This window comes from Dicentrarchus labrax, unplaced genomic scaffold (genome assembly GCF_905237075.1).
Source record: "Dicentrarchus labrax unplaced genomic scaffold, dlabrax2021, whole genome shotgun sequence".
In the NCBI taxonomy this organism is placed as follows: Eukaryota; Metazoa; Chordata; class Actinopteri; family Moronidae; genus Dicentrarchus; species Dicentrarchus labrax.
Window position 1 is genome coordinate 4,964,079 of NW_026136722.1, and position 24,926 is coordinate 4,989,004.

Genomic DNA, 24,926 nt, shown 5'->3' on the forward strand with positions numbered 1-24,926 from the left:
TCAGCTTTCCGCAGAGCCGAGCAGGAGTGCACCGCCGCGGGGAAGATGGCCTCAGTTTCTTTTAATAAGCAGAGCAGAGTGTGGTGGTGATCCTGGCGGGTTTCCCCCACAGTGTTTCCCTCCCTGAGGATGAGAAGACAGCCTGCAGCAGCAGCAGCAGTCAGACTACTACAGGACAGACTGCACTGCGTGATGCAGATCAGAGTCCAAGAGTTGACATCCTGCTGCCAGGAGGTGATGGTCTCCTCCTCGCTCCTCAGCTCACCTGCTCCTCTGTCGTGCCTCCAAATGTCAGGATGTTAACATATTATTCATTTGCTTTTCGTGTCACTCGGTATATCAAACTGCGCCTTCACCGGGACTATTGAGTGTTTTTTTTTTTTTTATTATTTTACATTTTACAGGACATCCAATGCTGGACTGTTTGTATTTAACCACTGGAGGACTTCAACTGTAAATCCTACAATGATCTGACGGCTGTAAAGTGAGACAAACATTAATAGAAGTCACCTGGCGTCGCCATCTAATTGGCTGTCCGTGCGCACATGATGGCCAATAACAACGAGCTACAAGTGAGTTTGCCAACTTTTTCTTTTTCTTTATTTACTGTGTTAATTTGCATATCTAAAAAACCCATAAACTTGTGCACGTAAAGATCTGATATGGGAATCATCTGGAGCTGATGATATCCGTAGTGGCGGGAGGAGGTCTCTCCTGGAAATACTTGTACAAACTCTCATTGTTCTGATGTCTGATGAGGGATCTCTAAACGGCTATTGCAGCTATTCAGTATTTCACTTGTATTAGGTTGGGGCATTTGTAAAAGACAGATTTGAAAAGAGAAATGGAAGCTGCAGACGCCAAGAGAGCCGGACTTTTAGTCCCTGTTCCAAAAATGCTACATTAATGCAAAATATGAATCTGAAAAGTAACTCACTGCATTTGTAAAGTGCAAGTATAAGTATAGTATACTTTTAATAAAAAACAAGGTAAAGTTACCTTAAAATTGTTCTTTAATGCAGAGAATAAATGCATGTAGTTACTTTCCACCAATGAACACTGAAAACAGCTAAAATACCAGGAGAGATTGCAGTAAGTTGAACCCTGTTTGACATTGAAAACAAAGTGTTTCGTGCAATGGGATAAAACTGCATTAAAGCCTATATTTTTGCACAAATTGGAAAGTACAGCAGAATAATATTACAGTTAAATAAGAGGAGGAGTGCTGCTGCCCTTCCAAATGTCTTTGTCCCTGCTGTGACTCACAGTCAGTGATCAACATATGCAAACAGCTAATGGACGAAACCAAACAACAGGACAGAAAACATTACTAGTGTGACCTTTTTTTTATAACAATTTTATTTCACACAGAAAAGTGGATAAACCCTATTTCACAGGTAAAATCACCACTGATTCCTCTACAGGTCTTGTTACAGGTTAGATTTTCCCAAATTAAATGCAATGATTTTGACACAGTAGTTTCCCTCAGGTGCAGTCAGGGGTGAGTCATGGATGGCGTTGTGTTGTCAGAGCCTCAGGTCTAATTCAGAGGGGTTGTGTTACAGTTACCCTGGTGTCAGCCTAGTGCAGCACTCAGTGGAGGGAAACGTTAAAAATTAAAGGCTGAGTGCCGGTTCAGCTCACGCCAGGAGACAGCACATCTCTCCCACAACCCCTGTCACAAGGTTAAACTGCTGCAGAGCGCATGCGCAATGGACATTTTAGTGTATTTAGTATATACTTTTTGATTGATGTGTGACTGCATGTATTTACAACCACAAACCACTCATATTTCCTGTATCTATCTACACATCTTTACCTGTGTGGCTTTGGTTTCACACAAGTCATTCCTGTGACAAGTGTAAACAAAAATTAAATTAAAAGAAAGTGAGGCACTGGCAAGTATTTCCCCTTTTCCTCAGAAATCACCTTACTCACAGTCCATCTTTTTTAGAAATCTATTTAACACTGCTGAATCATTTGTTGTGAGTGAAAACTGGCTACTTCTTGACATTTAGTAGTTTCCCTGAAGCCTCCAGTGTTTCTTGGAAAGCTGTATGTGTATGTGGGCATTGGGACAGCTAATAAGGGGCATATCATGACCTACATCTGTTGACAATGGAGAGGGACAAAACATTAACATTAAAATTATTAACCTGTGTGCCTTGATGAAATAAAGTGTAAGTAAGGTGAATAAAGTAAAAATATAATTAATTAAAATAAAGTGGTTCAACTGGTCTTTATAAAAAATAGGTTATTAAAAATGACAAATAATTTATCAATATTGACTGAAATAAAACATTTAATTGTGATACATTTTTCAGATCTATTGCCCAGCCTTCGGTCTCCTCACCACAAGAAAACTAACTCAATGTGTTAAATTGGTGGATGCACCTTTTAATGCATAATTATTGCCCACTATCTCTTAAGCTCACCATTATATTCATGAGCTCATGAGTCATATACAGCACAAGTATATGTAGATTTCTCCTGCCCTGCTGTGTGGATGACACATTTAAATGTGTTCATGGTCTCAATACTGGATCTATAACACCTCCAAGAGCGCCTGCGCTGCATTTGAGCAGTTTCTGTCTGGCCTGATAAATTCAGCCTCCTCCTTTGGCGATGACAAGGGTTTCAGTCATCGTTACCAGCAGACAGGCAGTGAGCAACGGCTGATTGAGTTCAAGGGGCCACGTTGGTAACGATGATGTGCTGAACCTGTCAAGAGTGGGCCGAGGCACAGCGGTGTGTGATTGAGCTTGCTTGATCGCTCTCTTCCCTTTATTTCTCCTGAATGCCTCATCAAGTCAGTACCGTTGCCGACACTTATTCTATTGGAGGTCACGACTATCGTGCTCATCGAGGAAAACAACTGAAATGGACCACCCCCCCTATTAAAAATACGTTATCCATATATGCACAGAAGGAGGCTAACTAACTCACTCTATCTTGTTCGCTGCTGCTCCATGAATGTTGGCCCTCCTCCTCCTTCAGATAACTTTAAGGAATGTAAATCAAGTCTCCTGCTAAGGATGTGAGCTCTGTGCTGAGCAGATAACATACTCTTTGAGGTAGCCATACACTCAGCGGCCGCCCTCTCATGAATTCTTTATTCCTGTGGGTTTCCTGTAGTTATTGTCTGTAAGAGTTCTGCAAGTTAGGCGAGCTGCTGCTTCATCGCTCAGTGGTAGGGAGCAAAGGCAACTCTTTCAGTTCCTGACCAAATTACTTTTTTATTGATCATCCAAGAGAGTGGAGGCAACTTCGTCCATTTCCTTTAATGGCATATGAAGAAGAACCGAAGAGCACACTCGCATATAGAAGGACTGTTGATGGTCTCACATGTGTTATAATACACAGTGATGTCTTGCATCACACTCACCATAATGTGTGTCTCCAGCTGCCACTGCTATGGATAATAGGATTAGGAGACTGTGGACTTCACTGTGTCTCTGACCTCCTAGGAGGGAAGCATTAGTGCCCTCAGTCACAGACTCACATACACATGTACAACCCCCCAATATCTAGTCCCTCCTGGCTGAATCCAGGATTACACTGTGTCTGCAGAAATCTGTCTCTCTCCCAGACACACCAGTAGACAAGCTTATAACTGCTGCAGTACAGCTTCAATGCATTGATGGGACATCTTAATGGCATTCATCAATAAACCTGATGGGTGCGTCTAGCCCTAACCTCGCTCATTAGGGTGCAGTCAAGCAGTCCCAATTAGTGCCAGGGAGGAATGCTGGCTGATATCTAAAATGCCAACGTAGAACAAAAGATGTTAAGTATCCCTTTAAGCTAGCATCGATGACTGCCTGTTTCCATGCCAGTCTAATGTCTGTTCCTACTGACCCTTCACCAGGCCCTTTTACATCGGGCTGACCAGTCTGAACACCAGCTGTTGCTGCTATATGCCAGCCATCCACCAGGCTTTCAGAGGATTAGTTATCATTGATAACAAGCCAAGATAAGGAAGAAAATAAATGAAAAAATAAATATACCACAGAGAAACTGGTGAAGGACAAACTGCTAGTTATACTGGTTACTTGTACTCAGCTACATTTTGGCTTTTTATAAGCTGGTTGTGTGAGTCTTTTAGGGCTTTAAGGGATTGTGGTATTACAGGATTGAAGAATGTGTTGCTAAGAAGGACAAGTTAGAGAAATGGTGTTACGTTAGGGGAGCAACATATCGTGAATTCTATCTGGAAATGATATTTCTCTCAGTATGACTCAGGGGTAGGAAGGTCTGAAAGGAAGGCCATTTAGGACCCATGTGTTGGTCTGAGAAACGAGTTTTGTAATGCCAGTGGGCACTGAGGTTGAGCAGTGCTTGTGAAATAGCTTACAATGTGGTGTTTGGCCTGGGTTTGTCACTGAAAGAACACTCTGAGATAAAAGGGACAAACAAGAATAGGATGTGCATTGAATCAGCAGAATGGAATAAAAGTAGAGCTGATCAATACTGATGAAATCAAGTGGGATAAACTGAAAATGTGCTGAGATCTTGTGGCATATTGATGCTTTCATGCATTTGAGTTAAAACTGGGGTAGGTAATTAACTATTAAACCATTAAATTATTATACCACAAGGTCCATTAAGTAACAGTTCTGGAGCTTTTGATCATATCACATGATGTTCATCAACAGATGGCGTTTGCCCAGTGTTTCCAGAGGAAAGTAATGTAATTATGATGGTCAAAAAAAAAGTTTTCACTCAGCTTACATAATATACGGTGTATATACAATATATTATATGGATATATTGCCCACACTATAATGTAGCATCAACATTTTGTTACTAAATAAAGGCCTGATCCCAGTTTAAAAATTAGAAATGTTTTGACTAAATCCATTTATTCCAATAGAACTAAATCTGCATACATTTTTCATCTCTTGTGAACTTTTACAAAACAAATTTGTTGACCAAATAGCAAGCCATACTGACAGTGTTGACCTACGGGGGAATGGACAGTTGGAGAGTTCAGACTGGAGGAAACTATCTTAGCCTGTTAGCGGTGTGTCACCATCCAGTTTTATTCTACTTTACATAAACTGTTCCACAAAAGAGCAGTGGTTTGCAGACAGTTAAGGGACTGGAGTCAATGTTACTGATTCATCTTTTTAATAAACTGTGAAAACTTATACCATTACGGGCCAAGCTGACAAACTTGTTAACTGACAGTTAGCATGCTTGTTATCCCTAAGAGTCCTTTCTCCCTCTTCAGTTAAAGGTGGTGTAAGTGATTCAATCCAATAGCATGTCAAATAACATGATATAGTTCAAACGATGGCACAGCAAGCAAAGTAACTAACGTAACTGTAACGGAGCCCAATTTCCCGCCAGCGATCAATAAAATATTTCTGATTCTGATTGTTACCTATGCAGTGAGGACGGGACCATTTCCCAGCACACCAGCTGTACTCACAACTCTCCCGTTATTATAGCTGACATCAGCATATCTTGGCAAACTAGAAAGTAAGCAGAAAGTATGTGGCCAAATAATTTAACATTACCTGACACACAATCCCGGCTGGTTTAACCAATCAGTGTTATCTGGTTTGGTCCGATCCACTTTGTTTCCCATTAAGAGAGCCATGGCTGTGTACAAACACAAGATTTTTTTTCCAGTGCACACCGAGTGGACAGTTAGTGGACTGTGAGGAGATATTGGCTGAATTAGAAAAAAAGTGTATTGGATTAGAATTATATTACCTAGAATCAATTACCCCACCTTTCAAATTCTTTATTAAAAAATATGATGTACAATCTCAAAAACAAAATGCTAAAAGGGAGTAATCAGCACAGTACAGAGAAAGGAAGATGTTGTTCCTGGCACTAACCAGCTCATCACCTAGCCCCGCGAATAGTCACTATAAGCCTCTAAAACCAAACATTTTGCAAATTTTGCAGATTAATTTTGCTGTGACACTTTATGGAGTGACCAGGCCTCAATTTAGGAGACAGCTACATAGAGATGGCAGCACTTGGCAGCTGGATGAACTTTTCAATGTTATGTAGCAAAATTATATACAAGGTAAAAATGATTGGTTGACACATGCTGTTTGACTAGAAACTGAAGTAGAAAGAAAGAAAGAGAGGAACCTGGGCTTTGTTGGCTGGGTTGTGGTTACACCTGAGGCATATGAGATGAGTTCTCCCGCCACCGTGCTGGGGTCATGTGATAGCCTATGTGTTGTGCTGCGGGAGTGGTGTTAGGTTTAAGGGGAGCACAGACCTGAGGCTTCATGGGAGCAGCGGCGCGCTCGGCCATGATGCCGCCCTCAACAGTGGACTGTCTGTTCTGTCAGCCCAGAGGCCATAAAAGTGAAACAGACAGGGAAGAAAAACAGCTATTATTACGTGCTTGAGAGGGGGAGACAGATAGGTAGCCCAACAACAAGCCTACCCTTCAAAATGTAACCCAAACTGGAGCCATTGTTGTTATTAAAGTCTCTGAGGCTGAATTGCTGGAACAGTGGGATACTGAGGCACAAATAGCAGCCAGATGCCATTGTGACTTTGACTTTTTTCACCCACCGTCAACAATGTGCGGGAGATTATGAGAGTTGTAACTGGAGGAGTATAAATAGTCTTTAATGAATAGGATTAAGCAGTTACAGGGGGAAGTCCAGAGAGGAGACAGAAGAAAAAACGGTACTGAAGAGGTGTGTGGCTAAACCAGCTGTCATGTTTGCAGCTGCTGCCATGTGATTTGTCATGGGCAGTGTGGCAGTTTTATGAACTCTCTCTTGATCCTCTTCTTTCACATGACTCTAATTTTGGGCTCATTACAAAATGTAGCTTTTTCTTTTTGCTTCAAAATGTTCAAATTTCCTTTCTTATTAATGGATGAGACATCTCTATTTTCCTTAATAACAACAGATCCCATGAAAAGACTAAAACTTATAGTGAATTGATCCTCTAACAAATGTTGTCTGTGTAGCCTGATGTAGTTTATTTCTCTGTGCCATAAACTGTCATGGGCTGTCCACACGATTAACAATAACTTTAACTATAATGATAATGATATGAGCATCCAGACTGATGTAGTAATAATGTTTTGTAAACAGTGGCCCCAATGCGACGCACACTCCAGCTGTGTCAGCAGATAAATGTATATTGATGACCTGTCAGTGCTGTACATTGCGCTGAGAAACAAAAAAGGAAACGGGAAGGATATTATGGGTTCGTCTTTTGAAGAATTGTATTTATACTTTGGTGGAAAAAAAATAAAGAGGCCATTATTAAGACCCCAGTATGTCAGAGATAAAATTGCATTTTTATATGTGTAATTTGCAGCCTAATATTACGTAATAATATGTTGTATACCACAATCACAGAAAGTGATCCCAACAATGTTTGTGAACTCCACCATCCTTAGTTAGAAAGATTTTTAAAACAATATATTTTAGTTATTGTTAGAGTTATCGTTCTTGGTGTGGATGGATGGTAAGTCTATAGCCACGCTTGTGGCTTTGTGAGGCTGTACTTAGCCACAGTGCTAAATGCTAATATCAGCGTGCCTACAATGAACAACAATGCAACCTTGTGTTCAATTATAATAATTAACCATGTGTTAGCATGCTAATATTTGCTAATTAGCACTCAACTCAAGGCACAGCTGATGCTGATGGGGATGTCATTTTTTTTTTTTTACCTAAATTTTGACCTAATGATTGGTGCTAAATTAAAAACTCAAGGGTTCACCAAAGTTATTACAATGAATCAATAGGGGGTCAGTGGGTGATGTGGTAATGGTCCAGATTCCACTGCAGTTTAAATATCTCAGCCACAGACAGGTTAGGTATAGTAGGAGAGTCACCAAGTCAGACTGAATACTCCTGCGGCCTCATGTTGTTGGTTTTGATCTGTTTTACTGGATTTGTTGACAATATAAATACGAAATAATTCCATCCTTATCCTTTATATACCTAAATCTGTCCACAAACCAGATGAAAAACTGAAAAATGAAATCCTAGAAACTACTGGGTATGTGCTGTCTGTGGAATACAGTGACCTTAACGCGCATTGCGTTCACTAACTGGGTCTTTTTTTCATTAGTCATTATACTGTAGTTAAAATAACCCATCTGTAAACATTTGTGTTGCTTTTGTGCTTTTCCTCTGCTTGTCCTGTGTTTATGAGTGCCACGCTATCGTAATCAACGGCATCAGTACAGAGGGATAATCATCTGCATTATAAAATGGACCTCTTATCCCCCTCAGCCCTTCTGCCATAATCATTTTTAATCTGCTTTGCATGTCCATTACTATCATGCATGCTCAACCATTCCATTACATAGCGGGGCTCTTTCCCCTCCCGGTGTCCCCTCCTGACCCCTGTAGGTGACTTGGGAGCATATTGCATATTGCATAAAGCATCTGCCATGCAGCATGTCAGTTGATCTGTTATCCGCCAGATTCAGGAGTAAGAGACAGATAGGCACAGTGGGAGGAAATCTTAATAACCACAGATTTAAACGCATGTGTTTGATTTTCTGGTAAAATCTCCCATGGACATCCGTGCATGATTTATGCAACATCTGAGTTTGGATTTGTCCCAAGGAGCGGGGGGATATGCTAATGGATCATGTATCTCATTCATGTTTTGAACTGTCGGATTCCTGTGAGAATTTAAGGCCGTGAGATGCAACGCTGGAAAATCTTTCTTTAGTGCATCGAGTGCAGTACATATTTCTTCTAACCACTCTGCTGGAGAGTGACCCCCTCTTACCTGGTGCCATTCTAGCCGCGTGTGCATGTTAATGTATGAGTGTTTATTTACCTATAGAGTGAAAAAGTGAGAAAGTCAAGCAGCAGCATGGCTTTCAGCCAGATGCCATCTCTAACCCTCACTCTATGCCTGTGGGCTTGTGCCACTGGAAGGAGGAAGTGTAGGATATTCTGTTCATATAGACCCTGAGATGGCTGGATGGCTTCAGAAAATCCCCAAATCAAACATCATGGCCCTGTCACACAGCACAAGCTGCAGGCTTGCAAGCCTCACTTGTAGCTGGTAGCAACTGAATATAAAATCACTTCATCAAACAGTCCTCTTCATTCAGGTTTCTGTCTTCATGCCGCTCAGTTGATTGGGTTTGTGTTCTGTTTTGTTCAGTTTCCAGTCACATGTACTTACATTGCTACACTACAAGATAATGTGTACCTTTTATCCATTGTGACCTTCCCATTTCATGTTCTTATGTATACTTTACTCTCTCCTCTTTATTGTATGGTCCCCGTTCTTACGCATTCGTATTTTCTCTTTCTAACACCCACCTCCCCAATCTGGAGAGATAAAAACCAGAGCATGACAATGGTTATGATAGCTATGACTGTAAAGCCATGAAATGCCTTATTAGTTCTCCTCTGAGTAGCACCATTATCCAGGTTGACTGTTGTAGGTCAACAAATTTGTTTGCTGCCTTTTTTATATGCAGGTGGTGCTCACTGAAGCATTCAGAGAAAAGTGGGCTGTGTCTGTTGGATGTAAGTCCAAGGACCTTTTTTACCTCTCAGCTGGACAGTGTCTGCTCTTGAAATATACTGAATATACTTGCTTCACTGCTTGCCTGAGAACATAACTATTCAAAAACCTTTTTGTCTTTGCTCAGTCTGCAAAACTGTAATTATTAGATGTTTTACGTTTTTTTCACCTGTCTCGTTTTTCTCAGGCTGCTGTTACATGCATGAAAGAAGTAGATTAACTATGTGGACTATAGAGCTTTTCTTATTGGGGGTTTATGCTGCCTTATTCCTCGGGAGCCTGAACAGAGCGACTGTTTGTTGCTGCAGAGTTCACAATGGACAAAGCCGGGAACACAAACACATAAGCATTTACTGAAGTCTCTTGAGAAGATCGACCCTTTCACAAAGATGCCATTCATGCTGATCTGCTCCTCCCCAGCTGTGGAGCAACACACACACACTGACGCAGGCACACAGACAGATGTGCACTGAAACACACATAAGACACAACTTTCCCTCCTAACCTTCTGCCCAGTCTCTGTCCTGTTTACCCAGACTGGGAGAATCCTCTCCTCTCATGCACGTGATGTCTTCGTTGAGCTCTGGCAGTCCTGCAAATATATACATACAGCCATGTTGCATTATAAAACCGTAAAAGGAGATTTGGCAACTGAATTTCCCCTGGAATATGAGGGATTTTGGGGATTAACAACCAACACACACTCAGTCCAAGGTACATTCTGTAAGCCGTTAACTCGTTCATAGAGGGCCAGAGTTGAAATTGTAATATGAGACCAAGTATCAGCCGGGAATTCGGCTGTAAATATAATTTTATGATTTAGTTTCATTTGTGTTCTGGTCTGGTCTTAATGGTCTTAAAGGGGAATTGAGGTGAATATTTCAGAGGGATGTCCTGATCTGATCTCAATGATCAGTACCAGAGCTGATCAAGCTTTTTTTTTAACAGATTGGTATCTGTATTAAGTTTTATTGACCTGATCTGATCTTTTGTTTTGTCTTTTGACTTATTTGTGGCGGCCCGCCACAATATCAACATTTTCTATATTTACTTTTAACAATTTAAAATGGGTAACAACGTATTTCATTGTTGATTTGCTCAGCCCCTCCCTGCCACACTGTCACTCTCTCACACACATAGACATTGACAATGGACCTGTGTGTGTAAACGTGTGTAATCTCAATCCCTATCTGAGATGACCCTTGAGAAACTTTCTTGCCTAGAGTTTCTTAAAAAGATTTATAGATATAGTAAATATGACGGTACAGCCAGCAACTGGTTTGCTTATCTTAGCACAAACACTGAAAACAGGGGGAAAAAACTTTGTCTAGAGATAATCCACCTACCAGCCCCTCTGAAGCTCACTAATTAATACACATTTATTTTTTTAACACATTTTATCGTTTATTAAGTCTAGTGTGTAACATTTAGGAGGATAAATTGCCAGAAAAGGAATATAACATTCATAACAATGTTTTAAAATAATTGTGTTTTTGTTACCTTAGAATGACGCTGCTGGTCATCCTCTTTGGAGAAACGTTTCTACAGTAGCCCAGAATGAACAAACCAAACACTGGGTTTAGATAGAGAGATAGGTAGATTTCACTTGTTTTACGGCCATCATAGTTTCTCCTTCATGCTTGGAAAGGGAAGATGAAGTGAGGGAGTTGCAATCTGATCTTTTAAATTTAGCATTAAATTGAATTTTTGTTGAATTTGGTCTAAAACACTACAACATTATACTTAACTCTGCTGCTCTACAGTCAAACTGCCCTACTTACCCACATAAGAGTCATCTTGTTCTGCTCACTGAGTGTAACAGTGTCCTTAAGTTAACTCAGCAGTCTGTTGTATGCAGACTTCCCTCTCAACTGCTGTGTTGACATAATGAGTAGCAACATTTCCTCCTGTTAGTACTCATCATCCAGCTGACACTGCCTTACTGTGCTGTTTTATTCATTACCGACCAGTTACAGTACATTAGTCTTTTGTGTGTGTGTGTGTGTGTGTGTGTGTGTGTGTGTGTGTGTGTGTGTTTTCATGCTCAAGCTTGAGTATATCATTTATATTATTCATTTGGCATGCTTTGTTTTATCTACTACGCAGTGGCATTAGGACGTGAGATTTATAGGAATTCACTGTTTACCCCCCACCCAACCCCACCACCTCAACCTCCAAACAACCCTCCCTTATCCCCACCCCCTCTTAACCCAAATCCCATCCACTGCCTGCTGAATGAGGCTGTGTGTGCAGACATCAGGATGTGAGGAGAATATAAAGTTGTGTTTCTCCCAAATTCTGCCTGTCTCACTCTCTGTTTCAGTGTACGGCCTCACACACACACACACACACACACACACACACACACACACACACACACACACACTATTAAAGTGATGAAGGCTACTATTAAGTTAAATCTGACCTCTTTTCTTTTCTCCCTCTTTTTCCTCACCTTTTCACATAGTAACAAGCATTAATTTCACTTAATTTCCCTTTCCTAATAAACTTTCGCTGCCCAACTGTCACAACAACCACACTAAAACTCACGTTATGACCTTGTGCACTATTTAATCCACATTTTCTAATAATAAACATATTTTCATCACAAGTAACTTCCTGGAAACTCCAATCCCCACTTCCCCTCCATGAAATATCGGGCTTAGGGTACATTTATTGAATTATTGTTATTTTTGGCAACACAAAACTATAACAATTACATTAAAAGTCCACTCCCAAGCCTCATCATCATTATTATTGTTGTGTGTGCTTTGTAGTGTCGGTGAGTAAGTGGATGAATGTGTAATAAAATGACAGTAAGGGCTGGCAGCTGGAGAATTCCCCCACTGCCTCTACCCCAACAAAAAGGACTTAATCTCTATTTATAGACACAGGCGAGCCGAGATGAGCTGACGGGCCATTAAAACTTAATCAAATGGCTTTCTGTCATCCACCCGTACCCCCGGGCAGAAGTCTGCTAACCCAAATGTGTGACGGAGGACAATGCATGACGGATATAAAATTAGGAAAAATAGGAAAGAGGGAGCAACCCGCAAAGGGGTAAAGATTCAATTGTTGTTTTCACACAAACAAATATGGGAATAACACTGCCATAGCTATGTATGTTCACCTTGTTATGTTTTTTAGCATGACTGAATGTGCCATTAACTGTAGGCCAAGGTAAAGAACATTCATGTAAGCACTTTATGGCTGCAACAAATTATTTTCTTGATTAATCGATTTATAGTTTGGCCTATAAAATGTCAGAAAACAGTGAAATGTTTTCTGGCTGTAATTTAATTTTAATTTGCTTTGATTTATTTCAATCTACTTTCGGGACGGACCAACATTTCCGCAAGGTGTTCACTTTAGCATTTAGGAGGCTCTATTGGCAGAAATGAAATATAATATTCATAGTTATGTTTTAGTGTATAATCAACTGAATATAGGAATTGTGTTTTTGTTACCTTAGAATGACCTGTTTTGGGGCGCCTGGTCAGCTCACCTGGTAGGTACCCCATGTACTGAGGCTGAGTTCTTGATACAGCGGCCCAGGATTCGAATCCGACCTGCTGCCCTTTGCTGCGTGTCATCCCCTCTCTTGACCACCTTTCCTGTCTATCATCAGCTGTCCTATCCAATAAAGAATAACCTGTTTCTATCTACAGACACTGCGAGTCGCCCTCCCTGAAGTCTGCCATCTTGAACCACCATGTTTCTACAGTAGCCCAGAAGGGACAAACCAAACCCTCGCTCTAGACAGGGGCGCTTGTGTTTTTTCCTTGTGTCAAGGCCACCGTAGTTTCACCTTCACGTTTGGAAAGGGAGGGTAGATCTGCAACTACACTGGACCTTTTGAATACCTGGAATACATTCTTAAATTAAAGAGTGACAATATTTTATCACTCGATTCTGTAGTTTCTCTAAGCTTTAAAACTTTTACATTTACTCATTTTCAACCACAGAATGCAGCTGTTTTAAGCAACAACAACAAAAAAACCTCACACTACACTACCATCCTAGTACAGAACCACCACACAGACACAGTTAGCCATTAGCAATTGAACATAGTGCAGCCTTTGGTGGCTAAAGAGCAAATTGTCAGAGAGAATATTGGACTTAAGGGGCCAGAAATACATGAGGCTTTGAATATTTCACTCAGTGTAAACGTGTAGACTCAATGAAGGGTGTTCCAACCCTACAGGCTGTTTATGATACTGTTAGACAGTGTGAAAAATGTGATTATCATGATCTTAAAGCTACTTGAGGGGAAATGTGGATGCTAAGGCCTTAACTACAGCGTTCCTGGTCAATGCCAACCAGGTAAACAGTGTGAGACTGTAACTTTAAGAGCTGTATGTAAAAAAACAATTCTTAGTTCCTGATACTGTGGTCAGCACAGCTTTAGTAACCATATCTATTTTACAGACACAATGAGCGAGACACAACAGCTCGTGTTTAGGTTTGAAGTTTAAGGTTTTCAGTTTCATTACAGCGGAGTTATTAATGACAGCTCAGCCATATTTGTAAAGGTGAGACAGTATGGATGCATGGGGGCTGCTATCTCTGCAGCCACCAGTCCACATCACACAGGAAGCACCAAGAGCCTCAGCTGCTCGGTAAGGAAATATTTTACTACCTGCTCACAGATATGAGACAAAAAGAGTTTGTGTCTTTTATCAAAATAATGAGCAGCTGTGTTTTGCATATATTGGCTTAACTTCATGTTATTTTACTTCCTATTCCTCTGTGGTGTCGCAGAATAAGAAGAACTAGACGTGGGTTGGTGCCTTTTGTCTATGATCGTGTACCCTTTTGTGTAATCGTGTGGTACGATGCGTAGAGATAGAGAGCCAGAGAGGGCCATCTGCCACACAGTGAGAGCTCGGAGGGTCAGTGACCTCGCGCTGCTTTGTGTCTGAGTCAGATAAACCCATGACCCTGTGTGTCTCTCACTGACAGGAAGAGGACAAAAATCAAGACAGTTATTCGTCCGTCTGTAGAAGTCAGAAAGAGGCCGAGGGTCTGTGATCAGTCAGTGCTGCCTGTGTGTGATCTCTGCTCGTTTGTGTCTCGGAGGTGACGACTCAGCTTGTTGTCCCACTTTTCCTGTGAATTTAGATTTTGTGCAAGCTTCCAAAAAGTCAGTTCAGCTTCCAGTCGACTTGCACACAGCAGAATTTCCATGTCTTCCTCTCTGTGTGCAGTTTGTCTCCATATGGCACAGTGTTATATCAAGAGGACAGAACAGAACTCAACGCCTGGATGCTTCATGTTTTGTTTTTTGTTACAAAAGCAGATAATCCTTCATTATTTCATTCAAAATCAAGTCAAGACTTTTATTATTCGTGACTTGGTGTTCACTTTCAGTAGAGTCCATCTAGTGCTTCAAAATGAAGATAGTGTGTGTGTGTGTGTGTGTGTGTGTGTGTGTGTGTGTGTGGGGTGTGTGTGTGTGTGTGTGTGTGTGTGTGTGTGTGTGTGTGTGTAAATATATATAAACACACACTGCACATATATGCATATATTGTACTCACACACACCACACACACACACACACACACACACACACACACACACACAAAGATAAGTATGATCTGATAGTCCATTTAACATTGACCACAATCTATCACAACAGCCTGCCTCAGCTTTGGAGACTTGGTAGCAGGAAGCAGAGTGACTGTGAGCTCTCTCACTTACAAAACCACTCGTATGTGTGTGTGTGTCTGTACAAAGTGCATGACGCCTCAGTCTCTATCTGGCAAAGAGCAGAACAGGAAGCAGCGAGGTGGGGCTCGGTCTATGCTGTTCTCTCTTCCTCTCCTCTACCTTATTCACTTGCTCTGGTTATAGACTGGCGTTTGATTCCTGGCGGGAAGGACATCCTGGATTTTGAAGAGGCAGGAATAGCACTTGGTGTTGCCTGATTGGCGCTACTGTCAGTGCTGAGTGTGTGCGTGTAGCAGGGGACAGAGGGTAGGGAGGGGGCCGGGAGCGAAGCCAGACGGAGGCCAAACATGGCCAGTGAGGGCGTACTGGAGGACCTGCCAGAGGATCAACCGCTTGATTCCCCAGTACATACTGAGCAGAATGACACAGAGTCTTCGGTAGGCAACTGTGGCCAGAGCAGGCCCCAACATGGCCGCCTTTTTTCTTTTTTTCATCCATTACTATGGCCCTTCTCTTTTCTGTTGGCTTCCTTGTTCACTTCCTGTAAAAACATCTCCTGACTTTAAGCGAATCCCTTGTGAGTTTTCATTCCTGTCTGCTGTTTTGCCCTGCTGTGAGCTGTCTTACAACTCGCTCTAGAGATTATTTGTTGTTAAACACCAGGGATTAAGATGTATTGTGTCGAACAGGAGTGCGTCACAGTACAAATTCTCCCTTCCTGTCGTTCATGGTGTGTTACTGGTTACTGCCTCTGCTTTCTCTTCTGTCTTGAATGGCTGTGACCTCTCAGTCAGGAAATGTGCATTACATGTGCATGTGTACATGTTCATGTCTGTGTGCTTGTCAGTGATGTCAGTGTCTGTGTCGGTTGACATCTTTACAAAGATGAAGTGGCTTAGGTCCTTCCAGACCAAACTCCTTGGACAATTTGGTCTCTATGACCGTCATCACCAGTTTGTGAAACATGCTCAATTACATTGCTTCAGAGTGGTGCAATGGCATAACATTGCATTAAAGCAGCAGTCAAAATCCTGCAAGCACTTGGCCTGTGCCATGTGGTGTGGTTGGCTGCTCAGGCCGTGCCTGACTGTTGTGCTGTATTGTGTTGCAGATGGATTATGGCTTTAATGAGAGCAGAGCTGTAGCCCCAGCCTGCATGTAGCTGGATGGACATAGAGACCTAAGAAGTTGTAATCAGATCTGCTAAGCTGGACGGCTAGCTGCATGGTGCAGTGAAAGGCCCTGAGCACCCCGTCATTATACTCTGGCAGAGGGGAGGGGACAGCCCTCAGTGTCCGTGTGTGTGTCCGTGTGTGTGTGTGTGTGTGAGTATGATATGATTGGATGTAATGTTACAACACTAAATGAATGCATGACATCTCCAGGGTTTCACCCCATGTTCATTAGGTTAATGAAGAATATGTGTGTATACAGGGGATTAACACAATAGCATGAACTGTTAAATGCAATTGCTCTGCAACATACCGTATATTCCTTCTGTAAAGCTTATAAATGTTCATTTAAGACTGTGTCAGAGAAGCGCTGACTTTGTGGTTGTATTTTTAAACAATTGGTGGTGCTGTGGTTTGTAAGGTGTTTGCATTTTGGGTCTCCTGTCTTGTGTACAACCCCTTGTGCATGAAGACTGTATGTCTAGGTTAGCAGTCACATGAGTAAACTTTATCTTGGGCTTGTGTGTGAATATTGGGTCAGATTTTTTACATTTTGTTTTAATTCGCTAATTAATTCATGGTTAATACAGATGAAAATTTAAAGTCTTCTCATTTTCTGTGTAAGAAAATATAAACAATGATACAATTATTGAGCATATTTCTTTAAATTATTTAAAAGGGAATAAAACCCGTCTAGCTAGTGTGAGCTGTTTTATGGGTCTAGTTGTAGTCACAGCTAATGACCAGACTGTAAAGAAGGGTAGTCCTCTAACTCAACACTCGATTCGAATCACAGCACAGAGTAATGTATTGAATTGAATTGAATTGAATTGAATTGAAATGTCTTTAATGTCCCCAAGGGGCAATTTGGTTCACAACAGGTTGCAAACACATACACATTCGCACAAAAACACATAAAAACATGAGATGATAAATAAATAAAAACACGGATACACATGTACACTATATATATATATATATATATATATATATATATATATATATATATATATATATATATATATATATATAATAAAAATAGACGGACAGTACAGAATCACAAAGTAAGATAGGGAGTGCTGAAATCACTGATGGGACTAACAGCATAAAAAATGGCTAACAATGTTGACTCTGCAGCTGGTTAACTGTGTAGGGGTTGGAAGTGACTGTTATTACTGCTCACCCACAGCGATATTGCACTAGAGGTGATCTTCTTACAGTAGAAATCACAACAACTTGTGGAGAGATTAAATTAAATTTTTATACATATGCACTCTTTGTGTATATGTTTACTTGTGACCCATCCAGTAGCAGACACAACAACGATTGATTTTAGTCTGTATTAATGCTGTTCTAATCTACTGTAACCTGGTTAGTGTCGATCAGTAGGAAAGCTGATGTGAGCACTCTGCTCTTTACGCACTTAAGTGCAGCCTATGCTTTGATGCTGCCTCGCAGTCTCAGCTCAGCGGGTTTCACATGTTGAGGATTCACTCAGCGTTGCTGCTTTCACCTCCTTTCATCCCACAGTGCTCCACATCGTCAGAACTGTGCAGGGTGACTGTTAGCAGTCGTAACCTCAGCTCAGCAGCTCTCAGCTGGAGATGTCACCTTTTGAATCGGTCTCTCTTTCAACTCAAATTGAATAATCCCCCTCATACACAGTGGGCTAAATATAGTTTCTTTTTTTTAAATGTGTACCATTTTCTGCACACATCACCTCCTCCTTCTCGTATTCTGCCACTACTTCCTTTTCCCTTTGTGCCTTCTCTTTAAACATCTCACCCTCCTTTTCTTCTTCTTCTTCTTCTTCTTCTTCAGAGTGATCCAGGCGGGCTGTCGGTGCTCCAACAGCTTGGTCTGGACCAAAACTCTGACTTCTCAGACTCCAGCGTGCAACAGCGCCTGGACGAGCACCGCGAGAGGATCCGCAGGGAGATCCGCAAGGAGCTGAAGATCAAGGAGGGTGTGGAAAATCTGCGCAGGGTCACCACTGACAAGAGGAATGCCCAGCAGGTGGGCTCACAGCTCCGCAGCTCTAACCGCAAGCTGGAGTCCCTCCAAGCTCAGCTGCAGGAGCTGGACGCACACATTGTGGTCAAAGGCCCTGATGACAACAAAGGTACAGTGTCTACCATGGAGAGGTGGTTTATAAGCTCTTGTGCCACTGTGGGATGTGCCAGTTGTCCTCTTCAAAACAGTGATAACATCACCATCATCATTAGATACATGCTTCCCATGTGTAGTTAACTCTTAAGAGGTCATACCAGTTGTTTTGCACAATTTATCTCATTACACACATCACACACTTTTTATATCACTGATGACATACATTTTTAAGTTAATTTCCTACCATACCGGCAGCCATTGGTTTCAGTTAACTGAAAAACCTGCAGGCTGAAAACCTGCTTTAGATAAGTAATCCATCCCGGTGCATCTATAGTTACATAGTCTTGAAACTCTTAATTGATGGTGTTTTCATCCTTTTGGAAAACAACAAACATTACAACAACTTTAACTTCAACAAAAGTAAAAGTCTACAACTGTCCTTGCAGCTTCTTGAGGCTGTACTTTTGACACAGCTGTGCTTTGAGATAAATGTTAATTTTAGGATGCTTATAAACTCACAGTAACGATGCTAACATTCTGATGTGTAGCAGGTATAATATAATGGTCACAGTCTTAGATTAACGTGTTGTGCACCAAACACAATGTACAGCTGAGGCTGATGGGTATGGTATTTGGTCATAAACCAACGTGTTGGACAAATTGACAGTTTGACCTGACGATGGGAGGGAAAGTTATTATAGTGTATCCTGAGGAGGACATCAATATGTGCACCAGATTTAATGGCTATACATACACTACAGTAGTTGTTGAGGCATGACACAAAAAAACATGAATGTCAACCTGCTGGTGTCACTAAAGGAAAAGTCAGAAAGTCTATGACCCTTACCTTTTATCAAATGGATCAACTAGCATTTCTCTGTCACACTGCTAGCTAAGCTAAAAAAAAAACACTATTTACACTTCATTTAATCATTTAATCATTCAGTTATCTTCCGCATTGTTTGTCTTTCATATTTGATTCAACACTTCATGGATTGAGTTTCCTTTTTGTGACTAAATTACCACCGTAGAAATTAACTCAAGAAATTAGAAAGATTGGTTACCTGTCTGAAGTGATTATTAAGGCAGGAAATGATATAAAACCTATTGCATGCTTTTGCAGTGAGCCGAGTAGTTTAGTTTATGGGGTAAAACAAATAAAGTCCAGACCACCAGAGGACAATGATAATGTTTTAATAACTACACCAACTGTAACCTGACCCCTTACCATCCAACCACTCCTCTTGCCCAGATTCCCCAAAGTCTCCGGGGTCGGTCAATCGGCAGTCGGCCAACCAACACCGCATCGCAGCTTTGGAGAGGCAACTAAACATTGAGCTAAAGGTCAAACAGGGAGCAGAGAACATGATTCCAATCTATGCCAATGGAGGTACCAAGGTATTTATCTGGCTCAGCCATCAACTCTTATTCACTGCATTCACTTTATTATCCACTGCAGATTCTGTAGTATTTATTTAGAATTTGTTCCTTTACCATCTTCCTGATTTCCTCCTGTTTTTTCTGTCCCTCCACAGGACAAGAAGCTTCTCCAGACAGCTCAGCAGATGCTGCAGGACAGCAAGACAAAGATTGACATCATCCGCATGCAGATTCGAAAGGCCATGCAGGCCACGGAGCAGTCTGAGGACAACCAATGTATCTATCAATGCTTTTGTTTTTTACCTCCACTATCGTTCAATTCATCTTTCATCCCACCTATCACTCTGTCAGCTTATAAACACTGCATATTTTATGATGCGGCTAGTAATGGATCAATTCTTGCTTCAGAACTTCACAGTGCACAGTCTTCCAGTCAAACACACACACACACACACACACACACACACATACACTCACATTGTCCATTATAGCCCTCTCACTCGCTCAGGTTAGAGCCTTATTGATGTTCCTCCATCCCCTTGATGTTGCCCAACAACTAAAAGCCATGCCTCATTTAACAGAGGTTAGAGAGGAGGCAGGACAGATGCGGGGAGCCAGGAAGGGAGTGAGACTGAAAGGACTGAGTCAGAGATGACAAAAGGGTGAAGTGAACGGAAGGATTTTAGATTTTTATACCAAGAATGGATCACTCAACTACATGTATGTGAAAGGGGTCGCTTGTAGCGATGAACCCACATAATTATTACCTGACTCTTCAGTTCCTTTCAGCTCATTGTTTGGATTTTGTGGCCCACAACTTTACTGTTTTGGTTTATTCTTGCTGCTCTCATCAGCATTGTTTTCAGCCACAACAGGCAGCTGTTTTAAAACAAAAACCTCTAAAAACTCACTGCACACTACCTGCTTTTTACCAAAGAGATGACAGAGACAGTAAGCAAGTTGCTGATGAACATAATGGAGCCAATAAATTCTCTTCTTAGTAAAAATACATTTTGTACAAATCTGGCACTATGTCGACATGTTGCCGAACACCTAACAATTTGCAAATCTGAAATTAATTATTTTACTATGAGGGTGGTCAACATGTATCATCTGTGCATGTTGCTGCACACGCTGTTGTTCATATGTTGTTGACTAAACCTGACACTGTGTCACAGGTAAGCCCGACCTGTGTGGGGTGGAGCTGCGTGTGGAGGAGCTGTGGCATCACTACCGTGTGGAGCATGCCATGGCTGAGGGAGCCAAGAACATTCTGCGACTGCTGGGTGCAGGAAAGGTCCAAGACAAGAAGGCCATGGCTGAGGTCAGAGAACCGACAGGAGACGGCTTTGTTTTAAACACAATTGGTTTAATCCACTACTTGAGTGTGGTTTCAGTTGTGCTCTGATAAATGCTTGTAAATTTTGATACACACCAAAAAGCATCGCACAAAGGCTGTTTATAACTTACCAGATTTTTGTTAATTTTTTTCATTAATCAGTTTGACGTTATATTATTTCATTTTCTGTAGTGACTCCACCATTTAATGTATTTATTTAGTTTTGCTTTTGACACTTCGCAAGAAAGTGAATACACATATTTCCTAAAATGTCGAACTACCACTATGAAAGCAATCAATTCTTTGTTAGATCTGTAGGTAAGAACAAAATTTTCTTTTCTTTTTTTACAGTCTAAGTCTGCGTACATGTTTACATATATCATATTCAAAAAAAAATATTTGTTTTTGCTGCAACAACCTAATTTCCCCATCAAGAGCAATACATTTTTATGTACATAAAAAACAAAGAAAGAAAAAGAAAACACTCTTTTAATCACTATTTTATGATGTCTGCAGGCTCAGTGTGGTCTGAGTGAGTCGTCCCAACGTCTGGACCTGCTCAGATGCGCTTTAGAGCAGAGGCTGGTGGAGCTCCCCGAGGATCATCCCAAGGCTTGCCTCATCAAGGAGGAGCTAGTGTTGGCCTCTTCCTCTGCTTTTAGCGCTCGCCACAGCACCCCCTATGTCCATAACCAATACAGCACCCTCAGTAAACCATCACCACTCACAGGTAGACACAGAAACAACACTGTGGAAATGTTGAACTTGATATTTGGATTTAATTTCTAGTTCATTTTCTTTTTAAGGAAAAATAAGTTGCATCATGCATTTTCTTTCTTTCTTTCTTTTCTTGTTGTTTTTCAAGCACTGATATTTATACATCAATGTCATTTTTATGAAACATACATTTTTCCCCTCCAGGTACTCTTCAGGTGCGTCTTCTGGGCTGTGTAGGGCTGCTGGAGGTCGTCCCAGGGCGGAGCAAAGGGACCCCGTTGGTTCTTCCCTCTCACTCTCTGGGAGATGGACGTACTTCATTCAAATTGAGTGGCCTCTACAGTCGCAGCACCAGCAGCATGAGCCTTAAGATCCCTGGCAAGAACGAGGAGCTCTCCAGTAAGTAATTTCTTATTTTGAACAGATGCCTTTTAGTTTTACTTCATGTAATGTTCACAGTTTATAATATGTAGTCTGGACTAATCTGTTATATGAATGCTGTTTAACAGTTTCCTTTAAATCATCTAAACAAAAACCATGTGGGTAATTCAGATCAAACAATTTTTTCCCCTTTCTTCCACATTTGAAATCAAATAAGAATGCAGTTCTGGATGAGCCTGGTCAGTATTTTGAAAAAGCAGTGCCTCTGTGTGTGTGTGTGTGTTTTACAGCGGAGGTGAGTGCAGTGCTGAAGCTGGAGAACACAGTGGTGGGTCAGACAGGGTGGAGAACAGTTGGCGAGCAGGCCTGGGACCAGACCTTCACTGTAGAGCTGGAGAGAGTAAGAAACTGCACACTTTCAGTCTGTTACAATGTGATTTATTCTAAACTTTCACTCTGGTGTTATTTCACTGGTCTCTAAAGTGAAGGTAATACAGGTTTATGTCCCCACACACCCAAATGTTGCTGTGTTTTCTGCTGCAAAAAGACACTGATCACCACTTCCTAGTAAAAGGTCTTACAACCTCTCTCTCCATCTGCCACATGAGCTGCTGATTACAGTACGAGCTCCTGAGAGTCGACACCCTATGACCTGATTTCATGCTGTACACGGTGAAAGTAGTTTTTCACACAAGAGCAGGGCAGAGTAGTGGCTGCTTTTTCATTGGTCCCTACACAATTTGAAATATCACACTCTTTAGATGCATTTGGGATCGGTACGGTCATAGTCAGCAGAAAATGTAACGGGTATTGGAAATATATGTGAAAAACTGCCGACCATGAATATTCACATCATTGATTTGAATCTTAAGTATTACAACTTTAAACTACATAATGGTTAAGTTGCAAATGGTAATTATAAATTAGATTTTCATACATTTTTATTAATTGAAACAAACCTGGACAAATTCTTACAGTTTTAAGGTAAAAACTTAAGATAATACGCCCTTTTAGGTCTAAAATCCTTCATGTCACAACCCTGGTGTTTTTGTGTGTGATTAGTCCAGGGAGATGGAGATTGCAGTGTACTGGAGAGATTACCGCTCCCTGTGCGCTCTGAAGTACCTAAAGCTGGAAGAGTTCCTGGACAACCAAAGACACCAAGTTAAGCTGGAACTGGAGCCACAGGGGCTGCTTCTGGCTGAGGTACAGGGCACACAAAAACAGTAAACAGACACACACCGAGACACACACAGTCAGGGTAATATGAGCTGCATTCATCAACTATAAACATAACATATGCATGTGACAGTCAGAATTTTATAAATATTAGTGTACACAGCTCCTTATATCCTGTATGAGACACACTAACATACACAGGTACAACAAAAAGACAGTTTCAGGCACACACTCACTGAAGTTGCAGTTTGTTGTTTTAACATACTGTTTTTGTTTTAGGTTACTTTCTTTAATCCAGTAATAGAGAGAGGCAGAAGACTCCAGAGGCAGAAGAAAGTCTTCTCTAAACAGCACGGTATGTTCAAGAGCACACTGAACTCAAGTGTAGAGTATGTCTTCACTCATAAAGGAATAAAAACCTAAAAATCTGAAATTTGACTTTAATGAAAGCCAATGGAGGTTTTTAATACACTGGTGAATTTGTGTCCAAGGTCCTGAGTGTCATTCAGGGTTCCTACTGGTCTCATTCAATTCAGATCAGTTGGTAGATTTGAGATAAATACACTATCGCCTTAAAGGGGTACTCCGGTGACTTGGTGTTGTACTTCCATAACACTCGGGGACCCTACAAGACACAGATTAATATTAGAAAGAATGGTCAGAATCGAGGCAACGTGAGCTGAGATAACCTGGCTTTTAGTCCACACTGTGTTCATGCTCCAGAAACACTGAATACAATTTATCTTTCAACTGTGATTCATAAGATGCCATCACTGTGACACTGTGAGGGTTATTACATCTTGGAGAGCTCCCTTCAGGGCTACAGCAGACATTATACAACTGTTTGCACAGACGGCGTAGTTTTACTTATGAATTGTCCCTTTCTGACTTGCCCTCTTAATATAACCTCCTTGGACAGTTTGCCCCCTCCTACAAATACCTGGGTGAATCTGGCTCAATAGTTCTCTCTCCTTTCAAACACACATCAACACACTACTCTCCAAAGCTCAGGCGAGAATCGGTTTCCTCTATCGAAATAAGGCATTGTTTACCCGCTCTGCTAAGCACACCTTGGTCAAAATGACAATTCTCCTAATCCTGTTTTATGGCGACATAATCTACAGGTTTGCTTCCAAATCTCCTCTCAACAGACTGGATGTCATTTACCATATCGCCATCCGCTTTGTCACAGATGGCCCTTTCACTACTCATCACTGTAACCTGTACTCTGTAGTCAACTGGCCATCACTCCACACCAGGCATCAGGTCCACTTGTATCAGTTCATTTATAAAACTATCGTGGGAAAACGCCTCCATATCTCCGTTCTCTACTCAACATTTTCAACAGTAACCACAATTTGCATTATAGCAAATTCATTACTTTGGACACCTCTAAAGTCTGTACCTCCTGCTCCGCTGTCTCTCTTTTTAGTCTGACGTCTGACAGTTTAAACTCAGTTTCTGATCACTGCACCTGCTCAGAG

The 24,926-nt window shown here is 41.3% G+C and overlaps 1 protein-coding gene across 4 annotated transcripts in view; it reads left to right on the forward strand.

The window, feature by feature from the left end:
* pkn1b (protein kinase N1b) overlaps nucleotides 1-24,926 on the forward strand; it is a 33,083-nt gene continuing 8,157 nt past the window's right edge. Inside the window, exons 1-11 of one of the 4 annotated variants that reach the window (XM_051388175.1) lie at nucleotides 1-290; nucleotides 405-572; nucleotides 18,159-18,459; nucleotides 19,699-19,844; nucleotides 19,982-20,102; nucleotides 21,005-21,150; nucleotides 21,682-21,895; nucleotides 22,087-22,281; nucleotides 22,554-22,663; nucleotides 23,326-23,469; nucleotides 23,722-23,797. In XM_051388175.1, coding sequence (XP_051244135.1) covers nucleotides 546-572; nucleotides 18,159-18,459; nucleotides 19,699-19,844; nucleotides 19,982-20,102; nucleotides 21,005-21,150; nucleotides 21,682-21,895; nucleotides 22,087-22,281; nucleotides 22,554-22,663; nucleotides 23,326-23,469; nucleotides 23,722-23,797 — 1,480 coding nt within the window. In that variant the 5' untranslated portion in view covers nucleotides 1-290; nucleotides 405-545. Of the gene's footprint in view, nucleotides 573-13,919; nucleotides 14,115-15,239; nucleotides 15,603-18,158; nucleotides 18,460-19,698; nucleotides 19,845-19,981; nucleotides 20,103-21,004; nucleotides 21,151-21,681; nucleotides 21,896-22,086; nucleotides 22,282-22,553; nucleotides 22,664-23,325; nucleotides 23,470-23,721; nucleotides 23,798-24,926 lie in introns of those variants that run through there. The other 3 variants (XM_051388174.1, XM_051388173.1, XM_051388172.1) reach the window with 3 other exon arrangements.